Source organism: Solea solea, chromosome 1 (genome assembly GCF_958295425.1).
Source record: "Solea solea chromosome 1, fSolSol10.1, whole genome shotgun sequence".
Classification (NCBI taxonomy): domain Eukaryota; kingdom Metazoa; phylum Chordata; class Actinopteri; order Pleuronectiformes; family Soleidae; genus Solea; species Solea solea.
The window spans coordinates 8722389-8748206 of NC_081134.1; the positions used below are offsets into that span (position 1 = coordinate 8722389).

General features: G+C 39.7%; 1 protein-coding gene across 7 annotated transcripts in view; it reads right to left on the reverse strand.

The window, feature by feature from the left end:
- The window catches only part of st3gal3b (ST3 beta-galactoside alpha-2,3-sialyltransferase 3b), a 43528-nt gene extending 22681 nt beyond the window's left edge, over positions 1–20847 (reverse strand). The window contains exons 1-6 of one of the 7 annotated variants that reach the window (XM_058624797.1): positions 20766–20847; positions 9881–10018; positions 5573–5635; positions 5056–5097; positions 3826–3868; positions 2289–2381 (exon numbers count right to left, since the gene is read on the reverse strand). In XM_058624797.1, the coding sequence (XP_058480780.1) occupies positions 2289–2381; positions 3826–3868; positions 5056–5097; positions 5573–5635; positions 9881–9992 (353 nt within the window). In that variant the 5' untranslated portion in view covers positions 9993–10018; positions 20766–20847. Of the gene's footprint in view, positions 1–2288; positions 2382–3825; positions 3869–5055; positions 5098–5572; positions 5636–9880; positions 10019–12416; positions 12559–12692; positions 12836–13159; positions 13487–20765 lie in introns of those variants that run through there. The other 6 variants (XM_058624782.1, XM_058624789.1, XM_058624805.1 and 3 more) reach the window with 6 other exon arrangements.
- Positions 20848–25818: the final 4971 nt, after the last annotated feature.

The window sequence follows — 25818 nt, forward strand, 5'->3', positions numbered from 1 at the left end:
TACATTGCTAATAGGCTTGTTTGGCGTTTTAAATACAGATGTCCACATTATTTACTTAGTTTTATTTTATTTGTGTTTTTGAAACTAATAGATCTATTTTACTTCATATATACATTACTATTGTGAAGTATACATCATTCTGTATCAAAACAAGCACTTTTACTTTGAAATTCTGTCTAATATCATCACTAATATCTTTATTGCAATATTATGTTAAAACTTTAAGATCACATTGCCCACCCAGACAAGATGCTCGTTTGGCCCTGGGTCATTTGAGTTTGACATCACTGATGTGGAGGTTTGAGCCACAATGCCCAAAAATGGTGGACAACATTGGAGGGCTTTCCTGGGTAGCATCAACCTCTTGCAGGCACCCTAATAAGTCTTTGTTACCCTCATTATCCTCCAGCTTTAAAGCAGCAGAGCAGAGACTAAAGAGAAGAAGCAGTTATGTATGGTTCTCTCATCTCAGATCACCTGACAGAGGCCCTCTCTCTCTCTCTCTCTCTCTCTCTCTCACACACACACACACACACACACACACACACACACACACACACACACACACACACACACACACACACACACACACACACACACACACACACACACACACACACACACACACACACACACACACACACACACACACACACACACACACTTCTGTCCTGCCAAAACAAATGGAGATTCATTAAACCCAGGACTGAGGCCGTAAGGGGCTATAAATAACACAGGATCACTGAACCCTGACCGACAGTCAGTCACTGACATCCTGACAAAGCAAAGAGACAGGGGGCTGCTTGTTGTTAAATAAAAAGTGAGGGCTCCCAAAACAGCCAACAGGCAGGGATGCATTGTGCTTGCTTCCTTTGCTGGGTCCATCTCTCACTGGCAATATTTTCATAACCGTGCTGCTTCAAGTTCACTGCCAAGACTTGATTTAGGGCTCCAATGCAAACAGTTTTGGGTAAAGCAGACTAGAGAGGGGAGGTGTGGAAAATAAATTGGATTCTGCAGGGGCAAGAGCTTCGAAGAAGGCAAACGTGGAGGAAGCAGGAGATGATTAGAGAGCCACAGGACCTCACTGCTAGGGGTTAAGTAGGTTTTCTTTAAGAGCTGATCGAGTATAGACCCTCTCATTTAGATCAAGTGCTAACAAGAAAAAAAAAAAATTCCTGAGATTTGCAAAAACAAGTTTGCCAATTGCGTGCCTCCTTTCACATAACTGACACAATAAATCATGCACAAATACTGTGTATAACCATACACATGCATACAAACAAATATGCATGCACAAACTGGCACAACGCACTGCATTAATTGTCCTTATTGACCTGTGTGTGATTAGGTTATAGGTGGTAGTAATCACATGCCTCCCAGTGGGGTTCTGTGTTGAACAGAACTTTGATCCGACACGTGCGGCTGATTAGAGGAAGTCATTATGAGAGAGGACATTGTTAATATGTAGCCTCTTAAATAGGGAGGGGGCAGTTCCATGAAACCACTTTTGTTCGTCTGCAGATGATGTTTGTGTGTGGAAAAACATAGAGAGTCTAATGATTCAAAAACTCAAAACTTAAAAGCATAGAAATTAGTAGTAAAATGCTTGTATTTTGTTGTATCTGTGCTTCTTCAGACATGTTGGCAAATTTGTTCCATAACTATGTCAAGAACTACATTAAAGTGCCACTGGCCATTGTTCAGCAATGCGGAAAATTGCCCCACTATTAGCTTAGCTCCAAGAATGCTAATAGGACAATGTCTTATAGATGGAGCTGGGGTGGGCACCAAATAGAGGCACAGAGGAAAATCAAAAGAGCCAATGACATCAGACGGAGCCGTGGAAGATTGTGTTGATTGTGTGGGCCGGGTACCAGGAAACCCGGAATGAGTCAGGACAGGAAGTTGGTTTGTGTCATTCATAGAAGACGTCTCTTATGCGCTGGGATATGACAGCGAAAAGATGGGAGAGCTTGTACTTGTCTGACAAAGGTTCTTTTGTGTGACGGGAGATCACAAGGACACAGTCGAGGTTTTTGTGGTGGGGGAGGAGATGACAGAAGCATGATTGAAACTGGGGGAGATTGTACAGGATTGTGGCAGCTTTTCTGTTTCTAACCCCAAAACCCCTTGAGGTCAGGTTGGCTCATGGAATGTATCTAGGTTACTTGAGTAAAAGTTTTAGCTTTTCTTGTATTGACTATGTTACATCTACATCTATTGCATTTCTATGTGAAATGTGTTTATGTGAAATTATGTGTAAAAGAACAGGCAATCCTCCTCACTTAGGATAGATAGTGGTCATCTTGGCTTCTGCATATCCTGGCTTGCACACTCCTTCGCTCAGGTTGCCATACTTGTACACCAAATGCAGTGGCCTAAACATCCAGAAGAGAGCGAGAGAGAGAGAGAGAGAGAGAGATTCATCAGACACATCACGATAACTGATTATCAGTCATGCTGACACATTTCAATGCATCAAAAGCCGAGTTTGTCAAACAATCTGCTTGAGTGAGAGGGAAACGGGTTGCTTAGGAAGTCAGAGAACTCAGCAACAGCTCACAATATCACCTGTGTGTGGCCAGACAAAGCAGAGAGGCCTTGTTCAAATAATCACACTAGCAGTGCTAAAACTAGAACCTCCCGATTACTAGCATGATCATTAATTACCTGATGAATGCCATGAATCTAGTTCAAATAAACAAGGAGATGGGAAAGAGGCCCATGTCTTAGCGCTATGTGAGGCCCAAAATCAATGTTGGCACGAGAACAGATTTGACTGGGGCCTGTGCTCGTGTACAATTTGAATTTCTTTTTAAGTGGTAAATTGAGTACATTTATAGAATTGCTTTTTCTAATCTTCAAATCACTACAGGTCCCATTTACTTATTCACACACTCCTCTGACAAGGTTTCATTATATAACACAAACACAGAGCAGAGCATCAAACCACAATCTCTAATTCCTGCTCTTGTGAGTCACAGCCTGCTTTGAATATTATTTAAACCCTGCTGGAATGTTGTTCACCTGCAGTCTAACTGTAACAGGTTTTAAGCTGGTAAGTGGTTTGGTGAGAAAGAAATCTTTGGGACACCTTTCTATCAGTGGGACTAGCAGTGGAAATAAATAACCAGTCACAAAATATTTTACTGGCTTTGAGATTTATTACACTAATGTATGCATCTGCTCTAATGGAGTAATTAATGACACTGTAGGGATTGTGCATGGAGCTGTGCTGGCTAAATTCAGACGATGTGAAACCCACCTTTTACATGTTGTGTATATGTACAGTGTATACTTAAGTGCTTACAGTGTGTGTGCAGAGTGTGGACAGACATGCCCTATGAAAGCCAGGGTGGTGATGGCAGCATATGATTATTGAGAGTGTCAAACCAATTCAGGGAATTATACACACATCAAGAGACATGCTGACACAATGATAGCTGCATAATGACTCAAGGTAGTGTGTTCTCACACTAACAAACCACAGCCGTTGTGAAAGAAACAGAAAAACACTAACTACATCTTCATTTACACTAATTTCTAACTGTAATACTCAGACCAAACATCTAATTTGAGCATTTGTGACCAGGTTATGCCTCCAATGAAATTCTGTGTATATAGTGAAAAATAAAAATGAGTGAGATTAATTGGCTGCAGATTTACATTTCCCTGTTTTCCCATTGCTCATGCTTTAAAAATGTCAACACTAATGGGAGTCCCAAGCCTGACTGGCAGTTTAACAACACCATGAGAAACGCTAATTATTAATGTTATGACATAAAAGAGCATCAGTGTTTTCAAGAAACACTATTTACTTACAGTTTTGTATCCAGCTGCAGCAGGAAGCCCTGCTTATCATATACTGAAAAAGAAACAGATGTAGAAATAAAATGTTACTACACAGATCCTCGAACATTGCAGATAGAAAAAAAGAGGCACCTATGGGGTGCAAACTTGATGTAGTTGGTTCATGTGCACGGTGTCATCGGGTGTACGTTATTTCAACTATGAGCTCATTAGCTGCAGTTAATAATACTGTGCACATTTTACAGGGAAACCAAAATGGCAAATAATGTCAAGGTAAAAGCATTAGAATTTGTGACAAACAAGACAAGCCAGGTTAGGGTGAAGCCAGCCAAAACAATCTGTTGAGTGTAAAATAAAGTTAGAAAAGGAGTTAAGGGATCACCTATAGACAACCAGATGGGCAGCCAATAGGTGCCTGGCAAAGCATTGCGTTAGAAGACAGAAGCACAGAAAACTAGGAGATTAATATTGACTGTTACAAGTGAAATAATACTGAATTATGGCATGTAAACATCAATTGCAGTCTTATATTGCATTTTTATTATTGTTATTATTATCAGATAGTATATAGTATAATTAACATGATGAGCATTAGTTAACAGTAGGAATAAGCACAGTTTTACTCCTTTGGTTGCAGCTCTTGTCGTCACAGAAAAGCTGGAGGAGAGAGATAAAGAAAAAGGATGATGGGAATGCATGGCGGCTGGTTAGGGAGAGATCCAAGCACTGCCCGGGAGGATAGGGACTTTGCCATAGCAGCCGAGATGAGTGAGTGTATATGTTACTGTGAAAAAGCGCAAGGCAGCCAAAGGGCCAAATAGAGGAAAACAGCTTGGGAAAAATGAAAGGGGCCAACCACTATGACAAATGGTGGTTTGTGGAACCTTGCAGTATTATCACACTAAAACTCCTGCAGGCTGCTTCACATGGCAACAATTAATTACGGAGCTGTGACAACAGAGGGCAGTGGTGTATCACACTGCAGCTTCTTGAGATAATGCTTGCTTGAGCACAAGTTAAACTCCTCACTAGTTGTCAACCTCTCAGTAGATGATGGCTGTACAGTAAGAAATTTACTTTGAACACCTTGTTCTGGAAAAATATCTGGTTGATACATGACAATTTTTCCCAAACTCCAAATGTGGCAGCTGAAGTATTGCAGGGTATTAAAAGCTTCTAAACTTGTGATTTAAATGGCGGAGGGACACGGTGTGGACGACTTCGGTTGGGCTGCAGCTATACCTGAGCCTACTATTTGTCCCGCGATGATTTCTGGTTCCACCTCTGAAACACAAAAGCGTCAGTTAGCACTGATGGAGGTCAGTCTGTTTATGGCTGCACTGGACTTGAAAATGAAGCCAACTGCAAATGTCACACATAACGGATTAAAATAAAAGGAGTAGAAGGACGACGAGGAGAGGTTAGTATCTTTAATTCCAGTAGGGTGAATTATAATGCTTGCTTGCTGAACAGCCCAATGAAGTGGAAAATTAACTGCAGAAATCCCCCATTGAGATTTTGTGATTATTAGGGTGGTATTAAGGACTTAATGAGTGACTCCACACATCTTTTCAAATGAAACAAATGATAAGGATAGGTAGGGTGAAAGAGAAAAAAATGGAAAGCTTACATTGTTGAGTTAATAAGGAATTATAATCCATAGAGGAAAAAAAAAAAAAACTCAGCAACAGCCCACTTTAAGATCACTTGCTTCAAAATAGTAACCCAGGATATGAAGGCAGAGTCTCATTGCCTCTACCTGCAATTCTTTTCACTTCAGCACCTTTAGTCAGGGCTACAGTTGTCTCTTCTGCATCAGTGTCTGTAAACAAAAGGGGTTAAGACACTGAAGTAAGAGCATCATCACTGTAGAACTTTGGAAGCAACCATTGACTATACAACGATGAAACAAAGCCAAAGTTTTCAACATCAGCTTCAGCAAAACACCGACAGTAGCTGTGCACAAAAACAGATGGGTACAAACAATAAGCAAACACAAGAGACAAAAAGAGCCCAGAAGCATTAATACATAGTATCTGAATTAGCAGTGTTTGTTATGCCCAGACTTTGGCAGCAGCTGTGCCTTACCTTCTATTTCCTTCTTTTTGAAAATGATTTGTTTTAGTAAGTAAATAAACACCAGCCGGCTTCAATTAACGAGAACAACTTCATAGTGATTTTGAGAGAAAAAACTAAAACACAAAATACTTATTTTGCTTCTATCTAGGGATGGGACGATACTTCTTTTTTTGTGTTTGATACCGAGATCATAAACTTGAGTATCTACGAATACCAATATTAGTCCGATACAGACATTTTAGACAATTTATGAACTACGAAGCTGTTAACACATTTATGCTGAGTCATATCAAAGACATACTTCTCCAAATGGGCACCAATTCTCCCAAAAAGAAGAAATGAACAGCCCGAACATGACTGTTTACATTTTACACTACAGTCTGTGCATAGTGAAGCACGCAATATAAAAGAATCTGTTCGATGATTTTGACCAGTATCGGACCGATACCGACTCCCATCCCTACTTCTATCAAAATAATCAGAACTCTGTCACTTCCCTAATGCTCAAGTATGACAAAACCAAAGGTAGAGAACAAAAAATGCTCTGTGATGAAAAGACAGCAGTGACTCTGCAAATGCTCCATGTGAAGGCTTCTGAAAACCAAGCTGGGGAAAAGAAGACACTCTTTCAGCGGGTGCTGACCTTAATTTAAAGAAGCACTAAGAACACCAGGGATTCTTTTTTAATTATGACTACAAAATCTGAAAACATGCTTAAAAATTAAGAGATAGAATAAAGAACATTGTTGAGCTAAATGGTTCATTATTAATCTTTGGGGACTGATTATGAGTATGGGGGCATATTAGTCCAAGCAGCTTCATCGATTACAGGGCAGCCTATCAATAGGTTTTCAGTGTAGTGAGTCCCGGAACTCACAGGTGCTGATCTGTATTGGTCCCTCTGAAATTCAATGGTTCCAAAAAATGTTATTATTTATTGAGAAATAGTATTGTTAAACTCCTGTTTGATGCTGGTCGGTTAGGGCTATAATTAACAGATATAATGATGTACAGTGTTTGGGGGATAGGACGGGATTTCTGGTACATTTTAATGACACAATCCATCATAGAAGCTGACCTTAAACATTTCTGTTAGTTCATAGTGAAATTTTAAAGATGAATCACGATTACAAAATGAAGAACAAACATTTCTTTGGTTACTGAAAGAAGAAAGTGTGCAGATTGTCAGCAGACTGGAAACTGTTCAGATTGTGCAGATGTGTCAAATATGTACAAATGCAGGTATACATGAGTAATGAGTATACATATAGTGAGCAATTTTCATTTCAATTTCCACTCTATACTACATTACACGATTATACGAGCATTACCACATGGCATACCACTGAAATACTAAGTACTCTATATTATAATTCAGGATGAGAATGTAAAGACATGAAATAACATAACAAAAAAAATAAAAATATAGCATAAACCCGGGGTCAGATATGTTGCATAAAACATTTGCAATTTGTTAATTGTGTTATGTGAAACGACAAGGAAGAAAGTCACAGGTAGCAGGCCTGTGTGTGACAACAGCCAATAAATGATTGTCTATGAATTTAGGAGATTGAAAAAACACCTCTCGGATCAACTCCAGGGGGAATGACAGCTGTCATATTAAACTGCTCTGAAATTGACACCGGCAGAGCCATAAAATAGTGTAAGTCAAGTTGTAACAGAGCATGATGCCCCTGGGCATCTCACTGCTACAACCTAAAACAGTCTGGATATTATGTTCCACTTTCTTTAAAAATGGGATTAAACAGCACAACAAACCCCTACTGCTAAAACATTTCAGTGGTTGTGCAGGGGCTTGCGCTACTCAAAACAGCACATGGCGAGTACAGGAATGCAGTGTGAGGCTGAATTCATGTTTCTGCTAGACTGGTCAACAGTTGATACTGCTAAAAGATTGATAAACAGAGAAAACTTACATGTAGGCCCTTTATACAAGCATGGATTAAAACATCAAGTTGGGGCCTAAGAATAAGGGAAGAACAAGACTGAAACATTGTTGATGTAGTGACCATGTAGTGGACACAGCTGCTGGTTAAACCCATCTCGGCTCACCTTCCACTCTTAAAAGCACCACCAGGAGGTCAGTTTATCATGGCAGGGGGCTTGTTGAAAATACAGGATCAAAGACTATGTATCAAAACGACTCATCATCATATACAACTGCACTGCTGGATTTTATATTCCAAACCCTGTATATCACAAACCTCTGTTTTCTGCTGCAACTATCCAGCAAATGAGTAAAATGCTTTGTAATCATGATGATCAGGGTATAAGCCTCTACATACACAGGAGTAATAACTTAGTCTTTGTTACTAATAAATCAAGAACAAGGAGGAGGGATTATCCAGATTTGATCCTCTCAGTGAGACAGCATAGCTTAGTTGACCAGGGAGGAGGGTAGGTGAGACCCTCCACATGCTTATCTGTCCACTTTGACCCTCTTGTAGCCAAACATCTGGCACCACTGTGCTGTAGAAAGCCAATATTTCTCACTGCAATCAAAGTTCCTCTCCTTTTAATGCTGCTGAACGATTCAGGGTTTGAATATGGCACATTGCTTTGACTCTTCTAACTTTGTTATCAAACTGTATTATACAGTTATTTAAATAAATTGAGATCATATAATTTCAATCCAGTGTATGTATACAGCAGAATGAAAGAATCCCACAGCTGTGTTAAATGGGGATGGTTTAGCTGGGATTGGTTTCACTGATAAAAAGCTACCGAGTTTTATTTCTTTAAACATAAAGTGTATTGGATTTAACCAGTTAAACAACTACACTCATTAAACATTAAGCTATTTTGCACTTTGGCTTAAGGAAATTCTCCGTCTGGTTAACTTTAACCCTGGTCTCTGTTATTGTGGTGGGAACTGATGGAGCATAAACAGAGCATCGGGCCAAATCTCAGTGTGACAATATCAAAGACTGGGAGGTACAACTCTTTTAAACATTTATTACTATTATTATTATAAGTTATTGTTCCATAGCTGGGCTTTCAGTTTGGTTTTGTCTATTTCTTTCTATGCCAAACGCTGCTAGAGATTTTTTTAATACACTATACACAGGGAACCACTGAGAAAGGTTTCCCGTGTTCAAGTGAAATCTTCTAGCCCCCTCTGCTGGATTTTAAAAGCTGTTTCAGGGTGTCCACACAGCTCGATATACTTCCTCAATATCAACCACTATCAGTTTGTACAAGTTGACTTGAGCCATATAATAAATAATAATAATAATAAATAATAATATGACAATATGCAAGGCACCTTATCACTACATCTAAATCTGGTCTCCAACACTCAGGATATTGATCTACCTTGTAATCATAAGCTACAAACTAACAGTGCACCGTAATCTTCAAAGGAAATTGGAAGACATGCTTTGTCATCATGTGATGAAAAACATTTTAAAAAAAATATATCGGTGTTTCATCATCTGAGTTTGAAAATTTAAAAATGTAATTTCCTCCAAACTACAAAAACTGAGAACTGTGAGAACAAGAACGAGCATGGTTAGTCTAAGAGAAGAAAGCTCCAATTTGGTTAGTGCAGGGAATGGTTTTGTATCGTAGTCCACATAGGGTTGTTAGCAGATTTCTCTGTCTCATCTGACAGATAACCTGCATGGCTGCATCCATTCATTTTAAGTGGCAGTCTGAGAGCACAAGAAAATTTGATTTGACTCTGCGCAGCATCCTGTGGTCTGGTGAATTCAAAAAATTTAATAATGGGCACACAAAGGTTTAGCAACATCAACAGTTGAGCAGAGAGACTGCCAAACAAAATGAATCACACTCAAATAAGCACAGATATAACTGGCAGTCGGCACAGAGAAGCAGACGGTAAGAGAGACAGATGTCAAACAGACTTGCAGTAAACACACACAAACAAATTAATTTCAACTGTTTCAAAGGGACTATGGATGATTATGTGATGAATAAATGTTGTCAGATTTAAGATGTCACTTACGAGGCTTCTGGCCCCATAGATGTAGATGCCCAGAGGAGTAGCATATAAAGCCCACGACCAGCATGGAGCAGCAGAAGAATATCAGCTTTTGTGTGGGCTTCATGGTCTTCATGTGTGAGGCACCATCCAATTCATCACCTGAAAGAAGATGAGGACAGGGGAACACTACATTTATATATCCCTAAATAGAAATGTAACTGTCAGCAGCACAAATACAAAAGTAACAACACCAACAAGGCAATCAGAGATGGCAGTCTTTGCCCCATTCGCGCAGCAGGCCTCTGTCGGCCTACATGTGTAACAGACTCTGTGGCAACGGTAGAGCGTCTGACTCCAAAAAAGTTATTCTAAATTCTAACAAATTCTAACAAGCCTGTGTGTGGGGAGGCAGACAGACCCACCAAAAACAATACTTCAAATGGTCAGAATCAAAGATCAACGGATGAAGTTAAAACATGATTTATAGATGTGTGTAAAAAAAATATTCCCTTGGTTTTATATACTCTCAACTTAAAGAGTGAGGGTTGTCTGGAGAAAAAGTCTCCTAATGCAATTAAAGCTAAAAGAAAAAAAAAACACAGGCTGAAATAAATAGTTGGTGCATGTGGCAGTTTTGATCAAACAGAGGCGATGGTGAAGAGAAGTGAGAAGTGACACATCAGTAGTGGTCCCCGTCTGTTAAAAAACGTCTCAAAATAACTGTAAGGTTCTTAGAGGCTTACAGGAAACCACACCCTTCCTGACAGAAACATGACATGATGAGATGATAGCATGAGCAACCCATGACATATTCTTATCTCTTTTCTATTTATTTACAGCTTCATCAGTGAGCCCTATTATAAAACAATATGCCTTGCAGAATTTGTCAAATGTATCTGGTTTTATCTGAGGCAACTTTGTTTAATTTGTCGCACTGCTAAAAGCAACTGCAAATGAAGGACTGAATAAAGGGAAGTGTGTGAGCAGGGTTGCGCGTAGATAAGATGAACATTTCCATGCACAGTTAAGTTGACCTCGTCCAGTTGGACTACTGCCCGTGTCCCAGTATACAAGCATGGCATAGCGTTTCACCGTTAAGCGGTTATAAAGTTGTATATTAAAATTATGACAAGGCAACATACCAAATGATAAGATAAATTGGAAATAGTTCTAAATCTAAAATATACATTTCAAACACCAAGATGGATACATTGAAGACAAAACAGACACCTGTGCATAGAGATGCAACTCTACCGGTGTAATAAAATACATCAGCATATAGAATACAATGCATTTATGTTTACTACAAACATGCAGCTCAACCACTGAGTGCAGTCAAAATAAAACAGTTAACTGTCTCCAACATGCAAATTACTGAGCAATAATTCAATAACAACAAACACTCAACTGCCACTTTATTAAAAAGGTTCACCCATTCAACTACTCTTCAATACAAATATCAGCTCAGCCAATCATATAACTGCAACTCAATTACAAATTTGACCTCTGCCTCTAACCCTTTCTTTTTACACACACACAAACTGGGAGCAGGAGCAGTGGGCACCACTGGTGGTCAGGTATCTTGCTCAGGGGCACTCAAACCCTTCACCTGTCCCAAAACCCTTCACCTGTCCACTCTGTCATGGGCTGCCATAGGGCAATAACTCAAATTAACAGCTACACCACAGTACACTTCATTCCAAAGCCACTGAATAGTCATTACTGTTTTAATTCATCACTCACGAAGGCAAGAGAGTTGTGTTAATAATCAATATCTGTTCAATGCAAGTCAAAATCACTGAATTGGATGTCAGCAAATGCCCTTTAAAAAAAACTAAAGGTGGGAAAAAAATGGAGGTTAAAGACAGTATTGGAATGACATTGGTAGTTCAGTATTCGAAACAACGATGGTTTTGAGGCCATTCCCAATTTTCATGCACACCCATCTCTAGGGTTTACAGAGAATGGTCTGAAAAACAGTCAGAAAAAGAGTGATATCCAGAAAAATATCCTGTGAGCGGCAGTTCTCTGAGCAAGAATCTCCAGATGACACCAGAGGTCAGAGGACAAAGACAAAAGTGAACCAAATAACCACCTGTTATGCAGAGACCTTATTTGAACATACAGCATTTTAAAACTTAATGCAGACAAAGGCAGAAGACCACAGCACAAGTGACCGCTGACTGTATAATCACAACAGAATGTTCTTTAGTTGCACTATAACAAAGATATAGATCAGTTTATATTGATATGTTATTCGTCAAACAACACTGGTGTGTTGTTGTTGTTGTTAGGTTCATAAAAAAAGGTTTCCAACCACAATTTGGTTTCAACTTTCACTCAAGAGCAACTTTTACTTTCAAACATATGATATATATATATATATATATATATATTGAATTCATTATTTTATCGTTGTAACATTTACTTGGTCATATCGTCCAGCCCTATACGTGTAACATTATAGTCTGAATCCAAGTGGAAAGCATTATCAGACTGTATTCATGACAGGAAAAGACGTTGATGAGAAAGATGTAAAATGTAATGTAAAGCTTACCACGTCGTTGTATAACGGGTCGGGGCAGCGGCAGTAAACGCTCACCTTTTCGTTTCTAGTGTTTCCTGTGTTTTTAAGTGTTTTAAGACCATGTTGGTGTGATAAAGGTGCTCGTTTTAAGTCGTGAGATCTACGTAACGACGTTCCGCAGCCTCGCATCAAAACAAACAGCGGGACTTTGAGGTCCTATACTACAACATCATAATATACCAGTTTGTGACCACACACACACACACACACACAATGGCTGCTAAATAACCTGCGGCTCCATCTTACCTTAAACGCACCGTTTGACGCCGCAAACTAACGGTCACCCGGACACGTTCAAACACATGAAGTGAGTGAGTGCGGGGAAAAGACGACACACACACACACACACACATAACATCAAGCAGCGAGCCAGGAATGTTAACTTAGGTTAGCTAGATATGCTAGTATGCTAACAACGCTACGTTGGCAGTGGAGAGTTTGCCTACATCGTCGTCGGCAGGCCCGAAACAACACAGCAGCAACACTGGTGGGGGAGACGTGTGGAGACAGACGTGAGCTTTTACTGCAGCAATAAATGGCCGTTGGCTGTCCACTAATCTTGTAAATAACGGGTTTTCACAAAAAGCGAGGGTGGTAATGAAGTCTGACGGGAAAACATTAGTAATGTTAGGGGAGAAAACATCTCTGTCTGTCGGCGTAGCAACGTCTCACTGCCATTTTCCAAAGCATGTGAATGACTGAGTTCACATTACCTTCTCTTTTCCTCTGAGTCCCCCGTCTCAGAAGCAGCACCAGCCCCTAGTTTATATCATGGATTTGTCGGTAAAACCACTGTGTTCTTCTCTCCATCGTGGAAAGAAAGACGGAGGAAAAATCCGTGGACGTGTACCGTAGCCAGTCTGACTGCGTGTTTCTGCTACGGTCTTCTACTTCACATCAAGACTGGCACAAGGAACCCTCCGCTGTCAACACCTCCACAGACATGATCATCATCATCATCATCACCATCAGCGGCAGCCGCTTACTGGTCACACTTTTCCACCCACAGTCACATGAGGCGAGTGGCTGAATTATGTTGCCCCCCCCCCCGTACCGATGAATGCATCTGTTTCATTTGGCTTCTCACGTGGTGCCCTGTGCTCGTCAGTTGTTCACATCCCCTTTGGAAACTGGATTTGTCTCTACATTCATAGCCAGTTTTGAAACATAAGTGCAAATACTTCGTTACTGTACTCCACTACATTACCTAAATAATCTATCTTTGCTACTTAAACCAGGAGAGTTGGTAATGGTCAGTACTTACAGTATAGCACTTATCTAACTATCCATCTATCTACCATAGCTTTCAAAAGTCCACAGTGCCCTTTATTTGAGAACATCAAAGGTCCGTGATACCACATTCCTTCCCCTGCTCAGGTGTGCTTAAAGCCAACGGTTAACTCCTAACTGATCATATATTATGCTGTAACAAGCATTAATCATTGGACCTAAATCTAAACCAGATTAACTCAATATTGGCTCCTACAGTATCATAACTACAGAAAAATGTCTGTCTCAGCCTTAAGCCTGTCCTCATGACTCTCTGTTTCTTCATGTCTTCTTCGATTCGGTTTAGATCTTCCTGTGTGAAGCCACAAAAGTGCACCAGAGTGCAAACAGGGTGAAGTATGGCTGAAAACACAGAGAGGCCCCCATAAGAGTGACATGTATTGCTTAAATTCATTCAGTCATTCAACAGTTTGACTGGCTGAATGCTTTCTGTTCACGAAGAGCATACACATCAACAAAAATCACTTAAAGTTATGCACTACAGCTTTAAATTACGATTGAATTCAGATCACATTTCTGCATGTCATCCGATACAACTGATGTTGTACGGCCATGTATTGGATATACTACAGTATATCTGGTGATAGAGAACATGAGCAAAGGCACACACATCCGTGACATTTTATTAAATAGTAATAGGAGCAACAACACCTGTTACCATATTTCAGAAACAGGACTGCTTACTGATGTGTACAAGTCTGATTTCAAAATTTCAACTGACAATTAGATTTTGCAACCACCCAGCCCTAAAAGAACCCCAATTCTGAGACACATTAATGGAAAATAAATCCGATCGGTCACCTCTGCCTGGTAATGTGTGTCTTTTTGCCGTTACTTTTGAACTCTGAATTGTCGTCCTCAACCTGCAGCCGCAGAAGGGCACAGACAAATAACAATGGAGGAGAGTGTGCACTTGGGTTTATGAGGACAGTCTGATTCAAAGTTAGATTGTTTGGATTGAGTGCACGGGTAAGACAGAGATGTTTTGAGGGAGTTTGGGGTTCCATGCAGAATAGATTGAGCCTACGTTAAATTAGGAGGTTTGATCTGGTTCAATGTAGGCAGCAAATATTATTTCCCTAAGCCTTTCCTACTGACTCCCCTCTCAGCTTAGGACTGTTGCAACGCCCCCTGAGGAGAGAGGCGTGTTTCCACCCCACATACAAAGATCTAACAGGTTGTTAGAGCTTTAAAAGTAATAATAGCTTAGATTCTGAAAATGTGAAGCAGCTTATTTTGTATGCACCTTTGTTTTTAAGATGCAGGACAGCACGTCCTTCACCCAGACAACTTTTCTTGTCTTGTATACACACTGGCGTCCCCCTGTCAATATTGGTCTCAATCAATAAAGACCTTCAGTAATGTTGACAGTGTGTGAAACTACAAACCTCAAAGGTTAAAGCTACACTGTGCAGCTGTTTGTGACTTAAAACATCAGTAACAAAATCATTTTTGATGAGTCTCTGACTTGAACAGGACAATGACACTGCAAACCTATGGCATTAGTCAGAAAAACAATGCAACTTTCACTGGCATTAATGAAATGAAGATGACGAAGGAGCAAAGTGGTCGCCAAAGCAAAGTTATAGTTTGAATAGACTTCACAATGTAAATGTGATATATGTTCAGACATTCAGACACTTCATACACATTCTTTGGGGGTATTTGTATATATTTTTTCTTTTTCTCTCTCATGTGCCCTTTTATAAAGATCACAGTCTGATATTATTTCAACGGTGAATAAAGCCACATTATGGCAGTTCTATGACAAATGAAATCGCAGCTCTCAGCTCATGTTACTTAGCACACACGTGCAGTCAAGCTCATGTTCAGTTAACGAGCCATCAATCCCAATGTTAAGCTGACGGCACTAATGTTCATTCACACACCTTCCCATGAATGAATGAATGAGAGTAGAAATACTGATTTAAATCGATGAAAAGGTTCATCTCTCTACCAAGATGCTTACTAAACATTTTCATGGCAGACCTTATATGATATCCACAATCCCATTGCGGTGTTTATCCTGTCATGTGTCTGATCCCAGTACATTGAAACGGCAACAGATCCATAGTCCCGTCCTTTACACCTGCTCGGGTTCCTCTGCTCATTCGTTTATCGCATCTAACTTATGCCCTGACATCCACAACAACTCATATCCTGCATAAGCTGTTGTTGGGCTGAGAGCCAAGGAAAGAGAGGGTGGCTGGGGGTAGTATTGGGTTTTTGCCTTGCAAGGAGAGCAGCACGGTAGAATGGCGATCTATTAATATTGAATCAAGGAGGAAATACAATCTGCTCAGCCACTGTTCTCCATCTGGACTCTGGAGATTATACGTAACAAGGAGAATAAAAGACACACAGTCCCTCTCCAAAAGTATTGGAACAGTGAGGCTAATTCCATTATTTTTGCTGCACATTGAAAACATTTGACATTCAAAGAGGAAAAACATAAGGCAAGAGATCAATATTTAAACTTTTATTTGCAGGTATTTACATCGAGATAGACTTCAATTAGATTCAAAATAAATAATACTGAATATTTAGTTGCAAATCATTTGCTTGCAATTATTGCATCAAGCCTACAAACCATTGACATCACCAAACTTTTGCATTCTTCTTTTCTTCCCCAGGCTTTCATCGCAGTCTCTTTCAGTTGCTGGCTCGTCCTTTAGTCACCTCTTTACCAGATTATGCTCAATAGGGTTTTAGTCTGGAGATTGACTGGGACAGTCTAAAACCTTCCACGTCTTTCCCCTGATGAACTCCTTGTGTTTTGGGTTGTTGTCTTACGGCACGATGAAGGGTCTCCCAGTCAGTTTGGTTGCAACTCTCTTTAAATTGGTAGACAAAATGTTGCCATAGACGTCTGAGTTAATGTGGCTGGTGCCATCATGTGAAGATCAATGAGCTCGTCCCAGAAGAAGACATGGACTTTGGTAGAAGTTAATCTTTGTTTGGTCAGCCCATACATCTTCGTCCCAAAACATTTGAGCCTTGTCTTTGTTGTCAGATTCCAATCTGTCTCTCCTATTCTTACAGCTAATCAGTGATCAGTGAACTTCTTCTGAAGTTCCTGAAGTCTTCTTCTGAAGTTCCTGAAGTCTTCTTCTGAAGTTGCCTTCACTCGTGTCACCTGGAGACTGTCGCTGACAGTCAGACCAGTTTTAGTTTTTTTTTTCTTCACAGTTCTCCCAATGTTTCGGTCATCAACTGTGGATGTTTACCTTGGTCTACTGGTTCGACATCTGTTGCTCAGGACACCGCTGATTTATTCCCTCTTTGGGACATTTCAAATAGTTGTATAGTGGCTATGGACAATGTTTGTTTGTGCAATGGATGACTGATTTTCCATCTCAGCTGGCTTTTATCCTGTAGACAGCTTTCTGGTCTGAATGTTGGTGAAACATTTTTAAATATAAATGTGGGCACATGCAAAACATAAAGCTGAAACTGTGAGTAGACATCCAATTGTATTGTTTGGACACACCTGGACTGTCAGTCACATCTTTTAATCATTTTAAATGAATTGGCCTTGCTGTTCCAATACTTTTGGAGGGTACTGATTGTGAGGCAAGTGAGACTCCTCGTGAGTTGGCAGCACCTCACAGCCTTTGGTGCACAGATCTTTCATTTACATCAAGAGGGAATGACCAATGGGCTGAGGAAACAATGCAGGAAGCTGGAATGTTCCATTCACCGGGCCCTTGTCTGGGAAGCACTGTTATTTATTTGTCTGCCAGTAAATGGCCATGTTTCTGATTGGGAGCGGGGGCGGGGTGCACTTGCCTCACTGTACATCCCAACTCCAACTGCCAAGAGGAAACCCTGTCCAGGTTTATCTAGCAGGCCTTGAAATGTGACTCAGTCGTTTTTACAGGGACTTTCCTGCTTCAACTCTCACGCACCTCTGCGCTGTTGTGACAGACAAGAGAAGTCATGAGTGAAAGGTCAGTCGCGAAAACAGAGATAGACTTCCATCAAAACTGAACTCCTTCAACGTACCACAGAGTCAGTGCCAAATTCACCGATACAAAAGTAGTATTTAGCTCGACTTTTTCAAGTTTGATCACCTTCTTAGAGCCAAACTTACTACAGTGGCTTAGTAAATAATTGATTGTTATTTTAATTGTTTCATCTCCTCAATGACATGGCTTTTGCTCGAGCAGCCAGACATGCAGCAGGAAATAAACAAATGCTAATGACATTGTAATAGATTAGGAGCAGACATAGAGTGGCTCCATCGGGTTGCATAACACCCACTTCCTATTTGTATCCTTTATATAACACTGGGAACCACGTTCATCAGCAGCACAGAACTGTAAAAGTTCCTTGCAATTATTGTGATTATTTCCATATACGTACTGTGATTATCAGTGATCCTCATATGTACAAACGCTTTTACTTCATGTGTTTTTACACCAGCAAACGTCCGTACTAAAGCACTAAAACATATGCATCCTCCTTTCTCAGTCCGGATTAAAGATTCTTTCGCAGTAAAATGACTGACTGGTCGACACCGAGAGAGTGCGGTGATGCACAAAGCAGTGGTTATTCACGTCATTTCCCGTCTTTCTGTGGTTTATCAGTCTCCAGTTCAGACACTTAGATTTTATCGTTGAACACACGTAATGTGTAGACTCGAAGTTAAAGTCAAGTCAAAATAAACACAAGAAAGGAAAGAAATACCTGTCGGGTTAAGTTCAAATTAATTCCTAAACCGCTGCATTGGCCTTTAGTCTCAGGCTCAGCACTGTTTAGTCAGTACTTAACGAGTGCGTTGTGAGTTTGATGATAAACATGCTTATCTGATAAATATGAAGCGTTGCTATGGAAATGGGGGGTGTGAGCAAGCCAGACAATTAGTCTGCTGATTTCAACTTCCCACTTTTCATGTGTGGTATGGATTCCCACACATATTATTAATCTAAAGCACCAGCAAAACGTCTGTCATGTGATCCCAAATGAACTGCAACAGTTACACTTACACTTACTTTAAGTTTAAGTTTTTAAGAAAGTCCCGTTGGTCTAAGGTCATGGATTCATCCTTGGCCCACAAGTAATTCTTGTTTTTGTTTTGAGTCTCTGTCTATGAGGGCGCAGAGTTGAGACCTTTAAACAGATAGTGTTGGAAAACAACACTGTTCATTGTTCCAACGTGTTTCTATGCTGGAAATGATGTTTTGTTTTTTGTTTTTAAAAAAAAAAAAAAAAAAAAAAAGGAAATGATGTTTTGGATTATCATGACAGTATATTACATATTTCCTGTTGTAAAATGGAGATAATATTCTACAGTTGTGTAACGTTATATTACATAGATACATAGATTACAAAGATATTTTACATAATTCAAACAAATGAGATGCTGCATGTCTCGTTCTATCCACAGATTACAGGGAGGATAAACCCAGTTAAACAGCACAGTTGTGTTTCCTGCAAACGTTTGCATCCTCTGACAAGAACTAGGGAGCACACAGTCTTACACTGAAACCCACAGTAAGCTTTTCTAACATGCAATGTTATGTAAATATCAGATGTACTGCAGTAGAGAGCAGAGGGAAAGAAGACACACCTTTTCTGCCCAAAGGTAGCAAGCAAACCACAGCTTGTTTAAATCCTCCTCCATCAGGTTGTTTGTTTTTTTTGGTCCTAATTTTAGAAAAGTAACCATGAAAAAGTAACTCGGTGTGAGTTATATTCCAGTAATCATTTATTGGACCCAATATTTACAGTATTTCCATCTGCAACCAGGCCATGTTGCTGTCTACTGTATTTGCATTCTTCATGGAGTTTATGTAAAGATTTTGCATCCAATGCTCCCGCACACGTTTTACATCAATGCAACTGAGTGTAAGACATTTGAAAGAGAGCCAGTTTCACTTGTCATGTCATTTCTCCAACACACGTGATGCTGTCGATGACTTTTATCTTGTCATCTTGGAAATGACTGATGCTGACGATGATGATGACATGAGGACCAAACCAGAGTCTGAGGGCATGACCTCAGTAGCAGCATACTATACATACATATGCATAGATATACATAGATATACGTACATAGTTGATGTATATGGTTTATGTTCGGTCTCTATGACTTAAGATAGTTATTTTTCCAACAGGCAGGATCATTCTGATCATCCCTGACATTCCTCATTCATCATAAATAGTGAGCATGTGATGTCTATAATAAAGCCGCTCGCCTTTTGACTGCATGCAAAAAAGAAAAGAGACCTGATCACACCTGTGTTGCGCTCCCTCCATCTATTCATTTTAGGATTGATTTTTAAAAATGTTATTGTTGTTTTTTTTGAAGCTCCACCTCTTCTCCTTGGCCTTCCCTTCAGGATGAGAATAGCCAACACGGACACTTCTATGTAGTTTTGAACCATTTTATTATTTTAACAATTTTACTACTATGTTGCTATGTACTATGTACTATGTACTATTGTACTATGAACAGAGCAGAATAAACGGCATTTGAAATGCAGAATACTGTGTGTAGTGTATGTAGCATAAAGGGCAAAGTCAAAAGAGAGCTTACTCGTCAAAATGTCACTCCTGATTTTGCACAACATTCATCTTCCGATGTGTTACTCAACTTGTGCTTTCACGTCCTCACACTTAGACTTTCTGTCGCTGTCATACACACGCACACGCGCACACGCACACACACACACACACACACAGTACTTGACAAGTCAGTGGCCGCGTGCTGCAGGAGGTTTGCAAGTTGGAGGAAGAGGAACAGCAGCAAAAGACAAAGAGATGTGTTTCGCCAAATGTCATTTTCATTTCTCTGCCACCACCAGTCAGTCAGCGTCACTCAGGAACCGATTTCACTCATTCTGCCAAGTGTCTGAGCTTTCAGCTTGTTAGTGCACAATTATTCAAGACTGCACTAAATGAAGGATTACATTTGGATTCATTTTAATGTCATTTAAAATCACCCTCCAGTGCTAGATGAATGCAATTTGTACGATGACTTTCAGTTTAATAAGGCAGGAGGAAAATGAAGTCACATTTACTCACTCAGGTTGATCGTGATCCTGTTCTCCACTGACCTGCGGGTTCTCCTGTGGTCAGATTGAAACCATGACAGTGGTCTCACAGTCAAACACAGCTGCCGAGGTATCTGCGGTAATGATTAATGTGAAAGTAAGCAAACAGAGACCAAATTCTAACTGGTGAATGGACTTTTATTGAATTTTTAAATTCAGTTTCACAGGAAAAAGCAGGCAGAGAAACTGTCTGGTAAAAAGGAAAGCAGAAGTCACAGGAAAGTACCTCTCACACCGTAAGATGCCAAAAAAAAGTGCCGTGAGAGAAGGCGACGTGTTTGTTGTCTCACAGTGATGACAGGATTTATGAATGACTCTGTGTCGTGTCAAAGTTATCTTCCCTTACACATGGACAACCACAATCTGAGCCATTGCGTTTGCATTAGACGTTCACACAGTGCAACATTTATACAAAAAAAAAAAAAAAAATCTGCATGAGATTTGAATATGGGAATGTCGGAACATCTATTCCTCGTTATAGGATACAGATTTTGTTTTGTTTTCATTTTTTTCCCTCACCTGCTTTGGGAGAAAGGGGGTGGGAAGAAAGGAAATGAGTACTTGTTTGGGCATGTTCATTACCTTGATATTCTGGTGAATTGTCACGAGTGCCATGTTCAGCACAGATTACCATTCGCTTCATAGTTTCCCCTTAAAGCTGCTGTCAGTGAAATACCTGAGTTCAAACATGTGTGAAATGGCTCCATTTCCACAGCTTTTGCAGTTTGCTCGGTGACGTGGCTTCTCTCAGTCTCCAGAGAATCAATCCAGAACTCCTTATGTGGGATTAGGATTTGTCTATTTGAATTAAATAACTAAAATAAAAACACCACATACACCAAACGTGTTCAAACTCCAACACATGACATTAACAACCACTCATCACTGTGTGCAAGTGATATTTCAAGAACAGAACAAAGCCACGTGAGCTGTGTCACTTGACTGTCGTGTGACTGAGGGAGCTGCAGCAGCAGTTAATCACAGAGGCATGCTGGGAAATCGTGTATAAACATTATTATATAATAATGCTGATGTTCGTCACATTTCTGTCTATTGATTTTTAGTTCATTTGATCTGACCTCACTGTTTCCTCACTGATGAGGGTGTTTCCTGACAGTTTGTGCATGTTATCACCCTAACATGGTTTTCTGTCTATCTTATCTTCCTGTAATTGTGTGTGTGATATACGCCTCACAGGGCTCTGAGATCTACTGACTCTGAGGTCAGATAGTCAAGTGCAGAGTTCAAACCAAATGAAGTTGTTGTTCATTTTCATCTTCTGCACTTTTAATAATCATTTTTAATCATTTTTGCAATGCATTATTGTTCTATGCTCCATTTTAGTCTAACTTTTTGCTTTCTTTCGTTCTCATTAATCTGTTTTTTTTGTGTTATAATTGGGTTTTTGTCCAAATTGTACATTTTAATGTTTGAAAAATTGTATGTAAAGCACACTGAGTTGCCCTCATACAAATAAAGCTGCCTTTAAATAGACTGAGAATTAGAAATGTTGAGCAAACTACAAAAGTCAGTCAATTAGAACTTGCATTTCTGCAGCGACAACTATAGTGAATGGTCGTGATATAAAGCACTTCATCTTTTAACATGGTGGCTTTGTACAGACACACTGTCTAGAGTGGTTAAATCTGTGCAGCGGGCAGCGGGCACAATGAACAAACTCATAAAACTGTGTTCAACAGGAAGAACTCTTTGACAGAACCAGACTCAGAGTGCCCAGCCGTCTGCCTCGACCGGATACGGTAGGAGAGAGGAGACAGTGGAGGTGGAGAAGCGAAGGAGAGAAGTAGATAGAGACCATAATAACACTTATCATCATCACTATCATCTTCACCAGTTTGGCCAGAGTGTGACTTCATGCCTCTTTCCCCAACACCATCTGGGATTACATCCAGCTCCTGTGAGGAGAAGGACATGAAGTTGAAGGATGGATGATTATAATAATAACTTATAACTTATAACTAATATACATATATATATATGTATATAGTAAATGTTGTAGTATTTGAGGTGTGGCGTTGAAGCTGTGGAATCAGGGAGGGAGGGAGAAAACAAAGTTAATGTCATAATAAAGTGTGAGAAACTGACGGATAAACAGAGAGGAGGTGAGAGAGATAAAATGTTGCTGTTACCCCAGCAGTCCAGGCCGATGGAAGCAGAACTAAGTTCACGTGAAACAGCCCTAACTATAAAGCTTTATTTAAGAGGAAAGTTGACCTTTAACTTTACCTTGTCTGCCTCCTGAACCCAAAGTGCTTCCACAGGAGAGGAGCTGCCTCCCATTCTACACAACAACAACAAAAAATCACATGACTGTATTATCATAATCATATAATTCTATTACCATGTCTATGACATTGTCTATTACATCCCAGAGAAGAAACTGTATAACAAAGTATAAAAACAGTAAAGCACGTGGAAAAACCCTGAATGTTGTGACTGAAAATGAGGAACTAAAATCAAGTGTAGCTCTGTGTGTGTGCTACTTCTTTTTTTTTTTTTTGTCATTTAACAGCATTTCTCTATAACATGTAACCGCTGACTTCCCCATACTTGGCAGAAATGGCAAGCAAAACAACTCCATCTGGCATTGCATTGTGTGTCTGCAGATACGAGCACGGACACGAGCGCCTGGCAGGTGTCTGATCCTGTTTAGATTGTGAAGCACGAGAGGAAGAAAGGGCACAAATCCAGCAACGTCTACAAAGCAGATGGTTTAACTGACACACTCTGTTGTTTGGAGGCGGTAACTAACCACCCTGTGCTCTCCCTGTCACCTGTCTGTCTGCTCATTTATACTGTACTGTACTGTACTCTGAAGTCATTTTTTCATTTATTAATACAAGAGTATTAGGGCCACAAAATTGAAAGAAAGAAAAAAATCTAAGTTTTTTTCTCGAATCCTGACTTTAATCTGATTTTTTCTCAGAATTCTGACTCTAATCTGAGTTTTTTTTCAGAATTTTGACTTTAATCTCAGAATTTTGACTTTAATCTCAGAATTCTCACCTTAATCTGATTTGTTCTCAGAATTCTGACTTTAATCTGACTTTTTTTTCCAGATTTCTGACTTTAATCTCAGAATTCTGACTTTAATCTGATCTGTTCTCAGAATTCTCACTTTAATCTGACTTTTTTTTTCTGGAATTCTGACTTTAATCTCAGAATTCTGACTTTAATCTGATTTGTTCTCAGAATTCTCACTTTAATCTGACTTTTTTTTCCGGAATTCTGACTTTAATCTCAGAATTCTGACTTTAATCTGATTTTTTTCTCAGAATTCTGATTTCAATCTTCTGGCTTTCTCAGAATCCTCTGATTTTTTTTTCTCAGAATTCATGTTTCGTTTTTTTTTTACGTGGCCCTACTTCCGTTTGCTCTGTATCCTCCAAGAATAGCAGCAACATGCACCTGTTGGGCTCACATGCACCCCCCCACCCCAAGTCACTCAGTTCCACATGCCTCTCTCTGTGTTTTTAAGTACAGTGTTTGGATCTTCTTTTCTTATTATAGGTTACTCGGTGGAAGTAAGAGTGAGGGCAAAATCAAAACACCACAGCAAAAGTGGCATCATGTTAACCACCATACCACACTACCAGCCCACGGGTGAATGACTATACATTCTACACATCAAAACATTTCTCATCAAAAGTTACACGATCTTTATACGAAGAAAAGCCCGTTTACTGAAAGTTCCTTTGAAGCATGACTCAGTCCTAGAATTCCCCAGAGGCATTTCACCGACACAGACGAGTCAGGACTGCGACTTTACAGCAGCATCCACTCCCTCGGGCCGCACAATGCAGACGTACACTAAACACATTGTGTCCATAATCTCAATCAGACTGATTATATAGCTTCAGATGAGGATCTGATTTATTTTGCTATTTTATTTTATTTTATTTTATTTTATCTACATGTATTAATTTTTCTGTTTTTGAAGCAGATAAACAAAAAAAATGTTCAGGTACTGTATGTTGCGTTACATCTAAGAGTAAAACGGTGAGTGCATTATCGTCATCAGTTAGCTCGGAATATTGCTATATTGAAAATACTTAAAGTATATAAATAAAAAGATAGCGTGTGTGTGTGTATAGAGACACTGAGATGATCATTAGTGCAGCGGCAGTGGATTGAATAAAAACACGGTCTTGCAACATGATAAATATCTCATATTGTTTTTAAAGGAAGCCTTTGAAAACTGTCATTAGTAATGTAGTAAACAGTTAATATAGTTAATATACAGTGCATGCGATGAGAGATCCTTCCTATGAGGTAAAGATCTGTTCTGTGACTTCTAAAAAATCTGTGTTTATTTGGGAGATTCACTAGTTAGTTCATTTACTGTTACATTTATATAATTTCAATCAATCTGGTCATTTTCTTTCCTGTGACCACCAGTGGTGTAACGTAGTAACAAGGGCCGCGGGCCCTTATATTAAACAGTATATAATAAATATATACAGCATACATTACACAACAGTGTTGATTTTACTTCAGCTATTGTATCGTAAAAGTAGAGAGGGGAGGTCAAAGGTCACCAGCAGCTCGATAATACCTATACGTAATAAGACATTTTCCACTGTTTAGTTGTCCCAATATGTCCCTTTGTCCCCAAAATGAAGTAGCCACTTAGTGTCACATTCACTCAGTTATTCTTCTCCAGCTGCACATCAATGTGCTGTGGAGTGCAGGCTCCAACATGTAACGGAGAGGACTCACGGCATTCATTGACAGGTTCCCCCAACGTGGAACACAAACTCCGTAGCACAGCATAGATTATAATAATAGATTATAATATATTATCCAACAACCTGGTGTTCATAGAGGCTGTACAGTGTAGTAGTATCTGTCTCTATCAGATTCCAGCAGTGATCTCCACAAGACTCATCCTGCCTTGGCCCAGCTGCAGGCCCTCTGGCTTACACCACACCCACACACACAACGACCTCCATCTTTACATGTTGATAGTTGTCCAAAAAGTAAAATATACAAGTTTTTGTTTG